This window comes from Trichophyton rubrum, assembly GCF_000151425.1.
Source record: "Trichophyton rubrum CBS 118892 genomic scaffold supercont2.1, whole genome shotgun sequence".
Lineage (NCBI taxonomy): Eukaryota > Fungi > Ascomycota > Eurotiomycetes > Onygenales > Arthrodermataceae > Trichophyton > Trichophyton rubrum.
In genome coordinates this window covers 1040336-1055966 of record NW_003456428.1, presented here as the reverse complement: position 1 = coordinate 1055966, position 15631 = coordinate 1040336, and the positions used below count along the sequence as shown (strand labels likewise).

Sequence of the window (15631 nt, the reverse complement as noted above, 5' to 3'; positions counted from 1 at the left end):
TGCCGATTGCAAGGTAACCGCTGATAATAGTTATCAAAGACTTACACTGGGATCACACAGCCTGCAATGAAGCAGAGAAAAACACCAGTAAAAATTACAGGTGCCTCCTCTCGGTTAAGTTGTGCTACAATCTGGAAATAGGTTTTAAAGGTCGGACGCTGTTCTTCTTGGGTATTATGCTGATGCCTGTCGTGGAGGCTGCCATCCGGACATGGGTTCACTTCGATACTGGCTTTTGTAACAATCTCTCTCGTGCGCTCTTTTTCGAGAACGTGCTTCTCTTCTGCTTCTTCTACGGGATGCTGAGGAGGAATGTCCATCTGCTGTGCTTCTACCAAGGTGGAATACATTCCGCCTCTCCTCATGAGTTCATCGTGTCGCCCCTGTTCAACCACAGAGCCATTCGACATGACTATGATGTTATCAGCATTGCGAATAGTTGATAGACGATGAGCAACCACAATTGTCGTGCGGTTTTGCGCTGCTGCTTCCAACGCTTGTTGAACCGCTCGTTCTGACTTGACATCCAAGGCTGATGTGGCTTCATCAAGCAGTAGAATCTTTGGGTTAGTGATAATGGCTCTGGCGATACAAATACGCTGGCGTTGGCCACCTGAGAGCTGCAGTCCCTTGGTGCCAACCTCAGTTTGATAGCCATGAGGCAGAGCCATGATGAAGTCATGGGCATTTGCAATTTTGGCAGCAGAATATACAAGCTCCTGCATTTCATGCTCCGGTCGCGACCACCCAGGGTCAGGAAAGCCGAGCAAAATATTTTCAAAAATACTCCGGTTAAACAAGACAGGCTCCTGGACAACATACGAAATTTGCTGTCTAAGCCAGTTCAGGTTCAAGTCGGATATCTCATGCCCGTCCAATGCTACCGGTTGAGAAGGTAATATTAGCATTGACGGTCAAACCAGGCTCACTGCAGAACAGTCTTACTAATATATCCTCCCGTAGGCTCATAAAAACGTTCAATCAGCCCAATAATGCTACTCTTTCCACATCCAGAAGCACCCACTAAGGCGGTGGTTTTATTCGCAGGAAATTTCATGCTTACCGTGTTCAGCACCTGTACGTGCTGCCTAGATGGGTATGTTAAATTGATATTGTGCAACTCAATGTTGCCCTGGACTTTTGGTAGCTGACGTCCTTTAGTAGAAAATGGATCCAACGGCGACTTGCGAGAGATTGCCTTGAGAATAGTTCCCGCATGCGAGATGCTACTAATGAAGGCTTCTCCACTTGGGGCAACTCTCCCAACAGCAAAGGCCCCAATTATTGTCGCTAGGACGATTGTAACGACTGCAGAAGCGGTTGACTCACCACTGACAATATAACGAGACCCTTGCCAGAATGCCAATGCATATGTAAGGTACGGCAATGCGTTAACGGCTCCTATCATAATTGAAACTGACAGGCGCATCTTCACCCCCCACTTCTCAGCAGTATTTAGATGGATCTGGTAGCGTTTGGTCATAGCTGCCTGGATCCCAAAAGCAGAAACATGCTGGATAGAGCTAAATGTCTCCTCAGCAGCTGATGCTCCTTTAGCTAGGGACGCAGAATTCTCTCTGCTGTAATTTAACGCAAATGCTGCCCCCACAAACTCTGCTCCTCCAAGAAGGATAGAAGTTGAGAGGAGAATTAAGGCGAGTTTCCAGTTCTTTAAAAAGGAGATAATGATAGCAGATAAGAATGTCGCAATAGCCGTGAGAAATATTGAGATTTTACTCGAGATACCTTCCTGAACGACATTCATATCTCCAGATATTCTTGTCGTAACCTCTCCTGGACCAAGGGTATCAAAAAACCCGATGTTCTGCCGGATAATGGCTTTGAGATACGCCTGTCGTAGGTTCCGCGTAATTCGTTCCCCTTAGTAGAATCCTACAGTTGCGACGTATATGAGGATGAATTCCGCGATGCCAAGATAGACATAGTAGAGAGTGAACTTAGAAACACTGGAGGACAAACGGGAGCTATCTTCCATGTCATATGCATGCCTTTTAAATGAGCCAACCAGGAGGCCATATATGACTGTAAGAAGCGGGTTCAATGCACCAGCGATGAAGGCAGACAGAGTGCTTAGAGCAATCAAAGCTACATCCAAGGGCTGAGCGTAGGCGAGCACAGTAGAATCTTTCGTTGAGCCAGTTGGAAGCCCATTAAGCTGACGCTGGAGAATTTTTTTGACGGATTCATCTTGATCAACAATAGAGAGACTGCTTGACGAGTGAGACTCCGTGATATCTGGCATAGTTATCCAGTTCCGCCTAATTTGTGTTGAGTTCCATTTCTCCCTTTCACTCGAGAAAGGTCTCTCTATAAGTGTTCCCCCGAGAATAGTTATGACTCATTTACAGCACGATGTTGACATGGTTTGGCAGTGCGCGCATCCTCCACGCCGATCGTGGGATCCGGTCTTTGGTATTTATGCCGTGCTGAATACGGTATTATTTCACTCAGTCAATACACACTTACACGCGTTTCCACGCTTACTTACTAGTGAAAGTTTATTGTAAAAGTCAATTTAAGGTTCCGTACCCCGGCCCGCTCGGACCCGTTCGGGCATGCTTGTTTAGATGTTGGGCGTTGCTCAACACACCTTTCCACAATTTCAGGGGTTCGGTATAGTGGATTGTGGTTTTTCTCTCTCTTTTCTTCTTGGGCAAAACATACTCTATATACTTGCCATGTATGACCATGACTTTCAAAATCACTTATCCAAGGAGCCTTACTACAGAATATCTTTGCATACATAGTTACAGAGGCAAGGTAAACTGATGATGGTTCCTGATTCTTGTAAATTTCAAATCTTTGGTCCTCTTCTCAGGCAATTCTCCCGCTATGTAGGCATTATCAATGAGAACCAATATGCGCTAACCAATATGTTCCCAAGTATGGGCAGCAGCTTGTGTATTTGCAAATGTTTTGTAGAGCTCTGTGTGTTAGGAATGAATGCTCATATCCGTACATTGTGTAAATTTATACTTTTCTATATTTAGAGCTCAAGCATGCATCAGAAGTTTTTGGCCACTTTGTGCACCTTAATACCGGAAGTTTGACAGTAGATGTAAGGGCCAATTGTTTAATAAACGAGAGAAATTATATATCATATCTTGTAGATGTGGACACTTTTTTAAGTTGTAGAGTGAGAACCATATGCTTGAAATCTTGACTTATAGCTCCTAATATCTGAGGGTATTTGAGACTTGAAGTGTTGGCTCCAGTTGCGTCACTGGGGACATTTGCTGATTATATTATGCATACACCGAACTCCGGTCGCCCCGGGCTTAGTGGTAGGAAGCAAGCTAAGTCATAGGGATGGAAGCGTCTTTTGGTTTAGTAGACATGGTGAATAGCCCCTCTACGCATTATTTATCGGCCAAGAGAGTGAACGTGTAGGTTGGTCAGTCACTAGCGAACTGTCTGCTAATCGAAGACAGGCTTTAGGAACAGACGAGTTCTATATCAATCGGAGGTTTACTGCTGTTTAGCCTTGCCTATCTAGCTATACTTAGTAGTTTAAGATTCCTGAAGTCCCAAAAATACACATCTGGTTACAGCCTGCTTGCCAGTAACTAGCTCGGTTATGTGAGTCCTCACTGTACATATCGAAGATGAAACAGAGTTAACCAGTTCCATACCTTTGTAAAGAAAGACTGTATACGTCGTACACTATCCGTAATTGTGAAGTGGTGGTATCACATGTGCCGTAAGGGGCGGAGGATGTCGAACCGCAATCATTATAATATGGGTCTGTAATACGTGCCCCCCTCTCAAAATGGGATTGGGCAAGAAGACCCAGCTACGGAATTATTGCGCTGAACCTGCCCCCACTCTTCTCACCAAGCCAGCATATAGGCTGCTTTTCTGCATGGATTTTGGTAGCATTTTCCAGTAAAGCACCAAATATAGAAAAAAGTCGTAGACTATGAATTAACTCTGGTCAGTTATTATGCAGGTAATCCTTTGAAAAAATGCCCTGCTATGGTGTAATAGCCGATAAGATTTGGGCTCAACCGACATATCAAAGGTTTAGCACCCGTTCTAACCCGACTGGCCTTTACATAAATCCAAGCCGAACACTCCGAGACAGATCTTCGGTAGCAAAATATTCTACTGATATTAGCCAACCTGCAGATCCTCACACTAACTTAGCGGTGAGTTGACCACAAGCAGAATGAAGGTGGTTGTCCGTGCCGTGAATTGAAGCATAAACTTGTTGGCTGGTAGTAAAATGAAACGGTTAATTAGCTAATATCTCAGCTGAAACCCTTCGGCTGCATACTACTTATGTAGCCAATTGGCCCTGAATTGAGATATAGACGTAGCTACGACGGTCGTCTAACAATAGAGGAAAGATAATCGCAGGATATTGTTCCCCGAAGGATTATTGGCCCGTGTGCGGTGGGACCGCGTCGCTCATCCGCCTTGGCATCCGCCTTGGCGCCCGAACGACAGGTCACCTGACCGCTCAGCCACCTAGCCGAGCTGTAACATCGCCTATTTCCGATCGTTTTGGCCAACATCAAACACCGAAGGAACACTGTTTGGCAGAATTTATATTAGAACTGCTGATTGTGCTTTGGAATCCTTCGTGTGATACCACCTGAAAATGATCAACTTCTTCGAGTTGGGTTGCTTGCGACTACCTTACCAACCATGCACGCCGGTCCAGATATTAAGACACACGTCTTTCAAAGCAAAGATAGGAGGGCATGGTTAGCTTCCCTGCTCGCATAGGCTTGCAAAATAGACAGGCTATCATTTGGCAAGCTCACGATGGGCGGAGGGGCCCGTTAAATTGCTACAATTACTCGGTTACGCAGAGACGCAAGCATGGCCAGACAACGAAGAATACAGAAAGGATTGTCAGTATATGCTCGCATAATTGCGACTGTAAGTGGAACGTCGGGCTCAGAAAACCGATGGATGCAGGTCAGGAGCGGTGTGACCCTTTTGTTCCATTCGCTTGAGACGGCTGGACCACATCAACGACTCCAAAAATCAAGTTGATACCCTGGCAATGGGCTAAAAAGAACCGCATAAGATCGATCGAAATGCATCTCTTCTGGTTTTGTGACATGGAATCCATGAGGGGTCAATAAATTTATTTCTCTTGAAAGAGTTCCTGACGCCACTCCACGCCGCTGGTCCGGTCTATATAATGGGGTTGGTCGGCCGAATTTGGTCAGTGCAAATGAGGGAATGGCATATGAAGCCTTCATTGACTATCGTGGCTCCGTTTAACAACCTTGCATTTACAACCCATAATACGGGGTAGATACCATGCTACCTCTTTCGGTCCTGCAATTCCAAGACGATTTGCCATCCCATCAGGAGTTGCATTCTTTTGTCAACCACGACCTTCTAATTGCTGCAGGTACTAGGTTCACGCCTGCCTCTGAAAAGAAGCAACCTGCCGATCCCTTAAAGTCTCACTTTGAGAATCAGATCCGACTGCTGTGGGCTCGAGTGCTCGGAGTCACCCCCGATTCTATTGGAGAGCATGATAACTTTTTTCGGTGCGGCGGCTCGGCCTCTAGCGCAATACGCCTGAGCCAGATGATATATGAGCATGGGCTATTAGTAACAGTGAGAGATATTTTTCAACGGCCCCGACTAATAGACCTTGTTGATCGAGCTTGCTCGCTTGTTAATTCATCCAACCATGATTTTGTTCCACCTTTCACGTTACTTAAATTGTCATTGGATGCACAAAAAGCTCGCGCTCAAACGTCACGCCTTTGCCATGTTAAGGAATCCCAAGTATTAGATGTACTTCCATGTACGCCTTTACAAGAGGGTATGCTCGCCTTAACACGCAGCAATTTCAACGAGTACGTACAACAGTCAATATACAGGATAGATCGGGATATCGATATCAGGCGGCTCAAGTGGGCTTGGGACCAAGTTGCTGCGTCGAATCCCATCTTACGTACGCGGATTGTTAGTTTACCTAACTACGGGATTGTCCAAGTTGTCCTCGACGAGGAAGTGCAATGGATGTTCGAATCGACCCTTGACCAATTCCGAAAAAGGGCAACGCCCAAAGAGCTTCCCATGGGGCTTGGTGACCCTTTGATTCGCTTTGGTATAATCAGCGGAATGTCAGGGGACACTAACTACTTCACTTGGGAAATGCACCATGCATTATATGACGGATGGTCTATCCCCCTATTATTGAGTGACGTTGAACATGCATACTACCAGGAACCGGGGCCTGAACTCCTAGACATGAGTCCATACATCAAATACATTCAAAATATCGATGAAGTTGCTGCCCATCGCTTCTGGACTGACCAATTTGCGGGCATTCAAGGCACTGGGTTCCCATGGATAGGCTTGTCGACTGATGTGGATCCCAACCCGGATATCCTGACAACTATCCTGACACGCCATGTGTCTGGACTGGATTGGGGACGGAGTGACTTCACGGTTGCCACAATTGTTCGTGCTGCTTGGGCGTTAGTATTGGCCATTCGCGCTGACTCTAATGAGGCATTATTCGGCGTAACAGTAACGGGTCGTCAGGCAGCGGTGCCGGGAATTGAACGTATGGCGGGCCCTGCCATTGCCACAGTTCCCGCCAGGGTAAAGGTTGACTGGAAAGGTAGTGCTTACCAACTATTGCAAGCAGTACATCGTCAGATAGCTGATATGATCCCTTTCGAACAAACTGGCTTGCAGAATATCCGCCAATTCAGTGAGGATGCTGCCATCGCTTGTCGATTTCGGTCGCTTCTTGTCATTCATAATAACACGCCAGATGATACCCAGTTCTCAGGGCGGCCTTTTATTAAGGAGCTTCCCCATTCGTCAATCGGACCTCAACCATGTGATGGCAGGTATGCCATAGATATTGACTGCAGACTGGCCCTCGATGGAGTTTACGCAAGGATGGAGTTTGACACACGCATCTTCCCCAAGTCGGAAATGGCATGCGTTGTTGAAGACTTTGAGAAGATTCTACGATTTTTGGCAGATAATGTCAATAGACAGGGAAGACTAGAAGACACAGTTGCACCAATGTCCTTATTTACTTCCAGGAGATTAGCCGACGTGTTACAATGGAACTCACGGGTACCCGATCCTGTCCCTGAATGCATCCACGTGATGGTTGAAAAAAAGGCTCTACAATGCCCTAACTCCCTGGCTATTCATGCATGGGATGGCAGCCTGGAATATCAACATCTACTGGAGATATCCACCAACTTCGCACTGCAACTGATACAGGTAGGGGTAACAGGAACTATCGTACCGCTATTGTTTGAGAAGTCACTCTGGATGCCTGTGGCAGCTCTGGCTGTCGTGAAAGCTGGTGGAATCCTTGTTGCTATGGACATGAAGCAACCGTATGAACGGTTAGCCCAGATAGTATCTCAGACCAATTCACCAGTGTTGGTATGTTCCGAACAGAACTCATCACTGGCCCAGAGGCTTGGACGCCAGCAATTCATAATTGGGTGGAACCGTCACCATTTGGATGTCAGATGTCAATCAAAAGGCCCAGAATTACCGGTGATTCACCCCGAGAGCCTTTTATATATTGTTTTCACTTCTGGCAGCACCGGAACTCCAAAGGGGGTTCGTATAACCCACCAAAACCTCTGTACTGCTATTGCCCACCAACGAGAGGCTCTAGGATACAATGATAAATCGCGAGTGATTGATTTTGCTTCATACGCTTTTGATGTTACTTGGTCAAACATCTTCTTTTCGTTCGCTGCAGGAGCATGTCTATGTATACCCTCTTCACAGGAACGTGAAAATCACTTGGCTGACTCTGTGAGAAAATATGGCATTAATTTAATGGATTCTACACCTTCACTTGCTCGAGCGCTAGGAAAAGATGTTCTATCAAGTTTAACCACACTGATTATGGGTGGAGAAATGATATTGCCCTCTGACACATTGCTGGCGGGAGACCGTACTCGAATTATCAATGCCTATAGCCCAGCTGAGTGTACTCCAACGGCGCTTATTTCCCCCCTGGATGCAACCGGAGTTAGAATTGGCCGCGGTTTTGGGGTTGTCACTTGGATTGTAGAAGAAGACAACCCACAACAACTAGCCTCGATAGGCACAGTTGGGGAGCTATGGCTCGAAGGGCCTCTTGTCGGTGCTGGATATCTTGATGATACTGAAAAAACTGCAGCAGCTTTTATACAAGACCCTATTTGGCTGGTACAGAATACTGGACGCCGTGGACGTGTGTATCGTACTGGTGACTTAGTTCGATATGAGCCAGATGGGAATATCGTCTTCGTAGGTCGAAAAGATGACCAGGTCAAAATTCGAGGCCAGCGTGTGGAACTAGGCGAAATTGAAAGTGTTATTCGTCGAGCCATTCAGCAACCAACACTACAAATTGTTGTAGAGGCAGTACAGCAAGCTTCTGATACCGGAAACCTTACACTAGTGGCTTTTCTGGCGCTTCAAGGATCTCAAGAAATGGATGAACACTCAAAAAATACTGAAGTGCAGCGGATAACAGAAGAGCTTGCTAGCCGATTAACACAGCTACTTCCATCATATATGCTCCCTACTATGTATTTCCCTCTACGGGAAATTCCAATGGTCACCAATGATAAAACAGATCGAAAGCGCCTACGTGCTATGGGTAGAACCCTGCTCTCGCAAGCGAAGTTATCTGCTGCTGGAGATAAAGAAATGGGAAATGATGACGAAGAGCCATTGAATGAGACACAGGCGATTTTGCAGAATACCTGGATGACCGTTCTCAACTTGTCACGAGCGGAGGCATCAATTGATGCAACGTTCGCACGGCTTGGTGGTGACTCTATCTCGGCTATGCAAATTGTTTCCCAATGTCGAATGCATAACATCCATTTAACAGTGAGTGATATATTGCTATCACGAACAATCCGGAATGTAGCAAAAGTTTGTCGGGATGTATCGTCTCAAGAAAATCTGTCAACCCCAAAGCTCGAGGAAGATTCAACGGCCCTTTTTGATCTCTCCCCGATTCAACGTAACTTTTTCGATACATACCCTGATGGGCTAAATCATTACAATCAATTCTTTCTTCTTGATCTCAAAAGCCCTGTCTCTAGGGCCTCCCTTGAGGAGGCTATTCAAGCCATCGTTTTACGTCACGATATGCTACGAGCACGCTTTGAAAAAGACCTGAACACACATACATGGAAGCAAAGAATTGCGGAGTACAGTACGGAGACATTTGCGCTAACAGAACATACAATGAAAGACTATGCTGCTGTTGGACTTGAATCGCAGCGACGACAAGAGAATATGGATATTCGAAATGGCCCTGTGTTCGCCTGTGATCTATTCAATCTACCTACAGGCAATCAAATGCTCTTACTTTCTGCCCATCATTTGGTAATAGACCTTGTCTCCTGGAGAATTATCTGGGCCGATTTAGAAGACCATCTGCAATCCCGCAAGCTGCATTCTGCCCAGACATTGTCATTCCAGGCTTGGTGTGCACACCAGGCCCGAATAGGGCGCACATTATCACCACTACTAGTACTCCCTTACTCAATTCCCGAGCCTCAGATAGGCTTTTGGGGTGTCTCCCTAGATGAGAATACATATGGCCAATGCAAGGCTGTGGAGGTGTCCTTTTCCTCGGACGTGAGCTCCCTGCTCTTCGGGAAGAGTAATGATTCTTTGGGGACTGAAGGAATTGATCTTATACTTAGTGCTCTCTTCCACGCATTCATTCATACATTTCCGGAGCGCAGCACACCAGCAATCTGGATTGAAGGCCATGGCCGTGAACAATTTAGTGAGCAGCCAGTCGATGTCTCTAGTACAGTGGGATGGTTTACTTCTATGTATCCTTTCGCAATTCCGATTAACCTCCACCACTCACTAGCTAGGGACGTGGTCAGGCTTGTCAAAGACACGCGACGCAATGTGCCTGCAAATGGGCAGCAATTCTGGGCTTGCCGGTACAATAGTGAATCTGGCCATTTGGCATTTGAAGCATACGATACCCCTGAGATTGTGCTTAATTTTACGGGTCGATTCCAGCAGCTAGAGAAAGAAGATGGGCTATTCAATCCGTCTTCTCCTTCCGAGTTTAGTGATTCCCTTCTGGCGATAACCGAAGTCTCAAAATCGGCCCGGCGACAGTCAATGATTGATATAGAGGCTGCTGTATCCGACGGCGAATTAAAGGTTGAATTTATCTTTCATAAGATGATGCAGAGTGATCGTCTTCAAAAGTGGATTCAAAATTTCTCACAGGACCTAGAGTTTCTTTCCCACAACTTTGCCCAAGCTCCATCCGGATTCACGTTGAGTGATTTGCCTCTCCTTCCCCTCTCATACAATGGCTTGGATATCCTTCTTGAGCAGGAACTGCCTCGTATGGGGGTCAAACCAGAACAAATCCAAGCTATCTATCCTTGTTCGCCTTTGCAGGAGGGCATGCTCATAAGTGCAGCTAAGGGGATTGCTTCTTATCACACTCGCACAACATGCCGCTGTGACTCCTTTGGTGAGCCTGTTTGCCCCTTACGTTTGGAATCAGCTTGGAAAGTAGTGGCGAACAGGCACACGGTTCTCTCTTCTCTCTTTACCCTCCACCCCGAGGGTAATGGTTTTATCCAAATGGTGCTAGACAAGCCACCAGTAAGGGTAATTCAGATGGAAACTGACGATAATAATCCGATTACGGTTTTGAACAAAAAAGAACCCCCATCTTTTTTCCTGAATGAGCCGCAGCATTTGTTAACTATATACCGATCAAAAGCTGCAAGTGTAGTATCGTTTCGACTTGACATGAATCATGCCATGAACGATGCTCAATCAATGGCAGTACTTCTAGAAGAGCTTGCAGCTACATATGATGGTTTTGAACTTCCAGCTGCCCCCAGGTTCACTGATATGATTAGCTATATTAGCCAGACACCCAAAGAAAAGACTGCTGCTACATGGGCGACTATCTTAGATGGAATGAAGCCTTGCAATTTTCCCACATCATCGCCATCCTCACGAGGAATGATGCCCGAGATGCTCGGTGAGGTATCTAGCTCCACTCCGCACTCTAAAGTTCACATCGTGGATTACTGCAAAAAGACGAATATCCTGTTTTCTGCCTTTCTGCAGGTGGCCTGGGCAATAACACTATCGCATTATACAGGGATGAAGGAGGTCTGCTTTAGTTATCTCACGTCGGGGCGTGACGCTCCAATTGAGCGGGTAGAGAAAATGGTTGGCCCTCTAGCTAATCTTCTTATCAGCCGAGTTGACATGGGGGTACCAGTAAAAGAGGTCCTCCGGGCCACATCCAAGAAGTCAGAACAGAACATGGCCATACAGCATGTGTTTATAGGGGAGGTCCTTCACCGACTTGGGCTATCTGGCCAACGGCTCTTCAATACATCCCTCTCGATTCGCTCTTACGACAAGGAAGAAGTTCAGAAGTACAGCATTAAGTTCCAAACATTGGATGATGAGGACGGCCATGAAGTAAGACAAAATATGCTATGGATATAGTGAGGGTATGATATGAAACTAACTGAAGGTTGATTATACTTAGTACGACTTGAGTCTAAACGTCTCACTAAATCGTCATGGCCATACCGATCTTTTGCTAGAGTACAGAAAACCATATATTACCCAGCAGATAGCTGAAGAGGTCTATGAGACGCTCAACCAGGCAATTGACTATCTGCTAACCATCGATATTGACGGTAACACTGGACATGATGAGCTTCAGGGGGGACTCACCATCATAAACAATGATCAATATGCCAAGGCAATATCTCTCTTTGATCAGATATTTCTACAAAAATACGGCGTTGAAAGGTCTATTGCAGAGAGCTTTTGGAAAGACCAGCTTTCTAACACTCACGGAGTACACTTTCCTGAAGTCAAGCAGATGGTGACCACCGGAATTGAACGTGGTGAAAAAATACATCTGACTATGAAAAGCATTGATTTCATCCCAGGGAGTTTCTCGGCAGAAGTAGTAGTTAGGGCTGCGTGGGCTATCTTAACGGCTCACTTTTCCAATTCCGATGAAAGCCTGTTTGGAGTATGCCGCCTGAATGGTGAAGGAAGGAAAAACATGTTGCCTACTCGCATTGTGCTTAACTGGAACAACACCATTCTTCAATTCCTCTCGGAAATCGAGCAGCAAATACGCAGCATGGAGCCCTTTCAGCGTATGCTTTTGGAACAAATCTCTTGCTTGTCAGACGAAACCAAATTTGCCTGCAATTTCCAGACTCTGCTAGTAATTGGCTCTCCAAGAACAGATGGGATCGAATGCTACGACCCCATCATCACTAACGGTGATACGAAGGGAGGTGTCTTTAAGGAAGATAATCATACAATCGTGATGAAAGTTAGTGAAGGAGAAGGCAAAGATGTGGAAATTGCAATGGGCTTTGACTCGGGCATTGTCAGTATGGATCGTGCTATCAGGCTCACCCACGGACTCGAACACACGATCCGACAATTACTCGATATAAATCGACGGGAAGACAAGCTGTGTAATGTGACTGTGGCCAGCCACCGAGATTTGAACAACATCTGGGCCTGGAATGCCGAGTTATCGGTTCCAGTTGAAGGTATTATACCCGATTTGATTATTGAGACGGTCATTCAGCAGCCACATTTTCCTGCTGTTAACGCTTGGGATGGGGATTTAACGTATGGTGAACTGCATGAATTATCCTCTAAGCTTGCCCACCATCTCCTTGCTGAAGGTGTTGGTAGAGGAAGCATTGTCCCCCTTTGTTTCGAAAGGTCCAAGTGGATGCCAGTTGCAGCGCTGGCCGTCATGAAGACTGGAGCAGCAGCTGTTGCTATCAACCTCTCGTTCCCAGAACAAAGGCTTCGTTCAATTATAGGTCAGATCTTTACCAGCTCAAAGTCGACGCTTATACTGTCTTCTGTCTCGAATCAACCCTTCTTTGAGAGCCTAGGTCAGGGTGAAGTCTATAGGGTAGGAGACGATCTATATCTACCTACTGGCTCCACGATCGCTACCCCTGAATGGCCGGCCGTGCATCCGTCCGATGCATTTTATATCGTGTTTACTTCCGGGACAACAGGGGATGCGAAAGGAGTGGTGATTACCCACCAGAACTTTATCAGTGCAATTGCTTACCAGCGAGAATTTCTCGGATTTGGCAGTAATCCAAGGGTATTAGATTTCACCTCGTATGCCTTTGATGTGTTTTGGCTTAATCTACTGAGGGCCCTGGCTACAGGCGGGTGCCTCTGTATCCCTTCCCAGGAGGAATTTGAGAACGATCTTGGTGGCTGTCTGGAAAAGTACCAAGCAACTGTTGCTGACCTGACGCCGTCAGTAGCGCGCGTTGTCGAACCAAGAAGCGCCTTTTCTCGACTATCGACGCTGGTGCTGGGTGGTGAAGCTATTTTACCAAATGATTTGGACCTAGTTGGTGATGAGACACAGCTAGTATTGGCTTATGGCCCAGCCGAATGCACGCCCACTAGCACTATTCTATATGGCCCCAAATGCTTGGAAGGGGGGGAGATTGGTCGGGGAGTTGGGGTGTGCACATGGGTTGTCGACCTTAAAAATCCGGATGCACTGGCTGCTGTTGGTGCTGTTGGTGAACTTTGGATTGAAGGCCCGCTTGTGGGTGAAGGATATCTCAATGACCCCGAAAAGACATCAAAAGTCTTTGTCAAGGACCCTATATGGCTTCAACGCGGCTCTCCCGATGGGAGACACCCAGGCCGTCGAGGGCGGCTCTACCGTACTGGAGATCTGGTCCAATACCAGGAAGACGGCTCGCTTCTCTTCCTCTCACGCCGAGACACTCAGGTCAAGATCAGGGGCCAACGTGTCGAGTTGGGAGATCTTGAACATCACATCGGCTCTTTGGCTGTCAAATTTATGCAGGATTCTGGCGCCCTGGGGGAGAATGGGAATGTGCAGGTGGTAGCTGAGCTGGTCGAGCTGTCTGGCATCGCAGATAAAACTCTTGCAGCCTTTATAGCCGTGGATGGTATCAGCAGCAGCAACGGCTCTTCCGATAATAACAAAGAAGTTAATGAACTGGGGTGCAACCGCTTGGTCCAGCAGATGATAAGCAGTGTCAGAAAGCAGATTGAAGAAGTGCTGCCCCGGTACATGCTCCCATCGACATATATACCCGTCAAACGCATCCCCATTGCAGCCACAGGCAAAGCGGACCGGCGAGAGCTACGTCGTATGGCGGCGTCCCTTTCAACGCGGGAAATCGAAGCAATGAACAAGGCCGCTGTGGACGAACGGACACCACCCCAGACGGAGAAGGAGTGTGTGATGCAGGGCCTCTGGGCCGAAGTGCTGAAGATTGAAGACCGAGACTGCATCAGCGCAAGTGACAGCTTCTTCCGTCTCGGGGGAGACTCGATTGCAGCGATGAAGATTGTGGCCTTGGGGCGGCAAAGGGGGCTTGAGTTCACTGTAAGGGATGTCTTCCAGCATCCAGTCCTTCGTGAAATGTGTCTCCAGTGCCATGATCTGTCGGTCTAGGGCAGGATATCAGCAGGGAATAATTATAATTGTCATGGGGTTTCTTTTTCTTCCTCTGGCCAAATTGAACAAGTTCAGCTCTATGGTCTAGTTATCAAATTGGATGTTACTGTTAATGTCGGGCCTTCTACTTATTTGAATAGCAATCTAAGCATCAAATTCCTTTTACAACAGTAACTAAATGAAGAGTAAAACTGATGAAACTCGGGAGCTCAGTTTCAATATCTTTTTAGACGACCAAATCCTGCTCTTAAGTTACAGGCATCGACATTGGCAGGACGAGAGAATAGTGGGCTAGAGCAGACAGAACAGCCAAACTCCCTATTACTCGGCTAATAGCAGGCCAGAGAGAGCCCGGATGGCCCGATGACTGCAGATCTAAGTTTTGTGGTGATGCTTCTCCTGCTGGGCTTTGGTGATGTTGAAATTTGGCGGGTCAACAAGCGACGCTCCAAGTCCGCAAGAATAAATATTTGAAGGCTAACTAACTAATGGTTATACAATTGACCACTAACAAGCACCAGGAAGAGAGAAAGATGTCCTTGGGGGAGGAGCAAGGAGGGTCACATCCGCAGTATCTCGAGCCCAGCGAGCTGGGGACAAAAGAATAGTAAGTTAACGAAGTCTTTGATATGATCGTGGGCTGACGGTGGCATCTGCAGCTGGGAAAGATACTACGACAGCTCGCTCACCCACTTTCTGTCCTCCAAGCGAGACGGACGAAGACGCCGTGACGAGCAGCAGCAGACAGACGGAGAAGACGATGGCCAGGGAGAGGACGACGACTCAGACATCGGGACCTCGTGGTTCAGCGAGCACAATGCGCCGCAGAAGGTGCTGGACTTCATGACCTCAGAGAAGTTCCCACTTGCGCCGGACTACTCGCAGGCCGGCCGGGAGCCTAGCATACTGGACCTGGGGACGGGCAATGGGAGCATGCTGAGTCTGCTGCGGGAAGAAGGAGGGTTTAGCGGTCCCATGGTGGGCGTGGACTATTCGGTCAGGAGCATCGAGCTGGCCAGACAGCTGGCGGGTCAAGGTGACGACGGTCAAGGTCAAGGCGGAGGTGACGAGGGGATACGGTTCGAGGTATGGGACATTCTAGACCCAAGACACGAAGAGGACATA

General features: G+C 47.1%; 2 protein-coding genes across 2 annotated transcripts; both read left to right on the top strand.

Moving 5' to 3' along the window:
- Positions 1 to 5298: 5298 nt before the first annotated feature.
- On the top strand, positions 5299 to 14503 carry TERG_11562 (uncharacterized protein; the record flags this gene model as incomplete). Its single annotated transcript, XM_047750662.1, has 2 exons — positions 5299 to 11472; positions 11543 to 14503. The coding sequence occupies 2 exons, from the start codon at positions 5299 to 5301 to the stop codon at positions 14501 to 14503; spliced, it is 9135 nt and encodes a 3044-aa protein (XP_047605101.1).
- A 491-nt stretch (positions 14504 to 14994) lies between these two features.
- On the top strand, positions 14995 to 15608 carry TERG_11561 (uncharacterized protein; the record flags this gene model as incomplete). Its single annotated transcript, XM_003238363.2, has 3 exons — positions 14995 to 15113; positions 15166 to 15484; positions 15543 to 15608. The coding sequence occupies 3 exons, from the start codon at positions 14995 to 14997 to the stop codon at positions 15606 to 15608; spliced, it is 504 nt and encodes a 167-aa protein (XP_003238411.2).
- Positions 15609 to 15631: the final 23 nt, after the last annotated feature.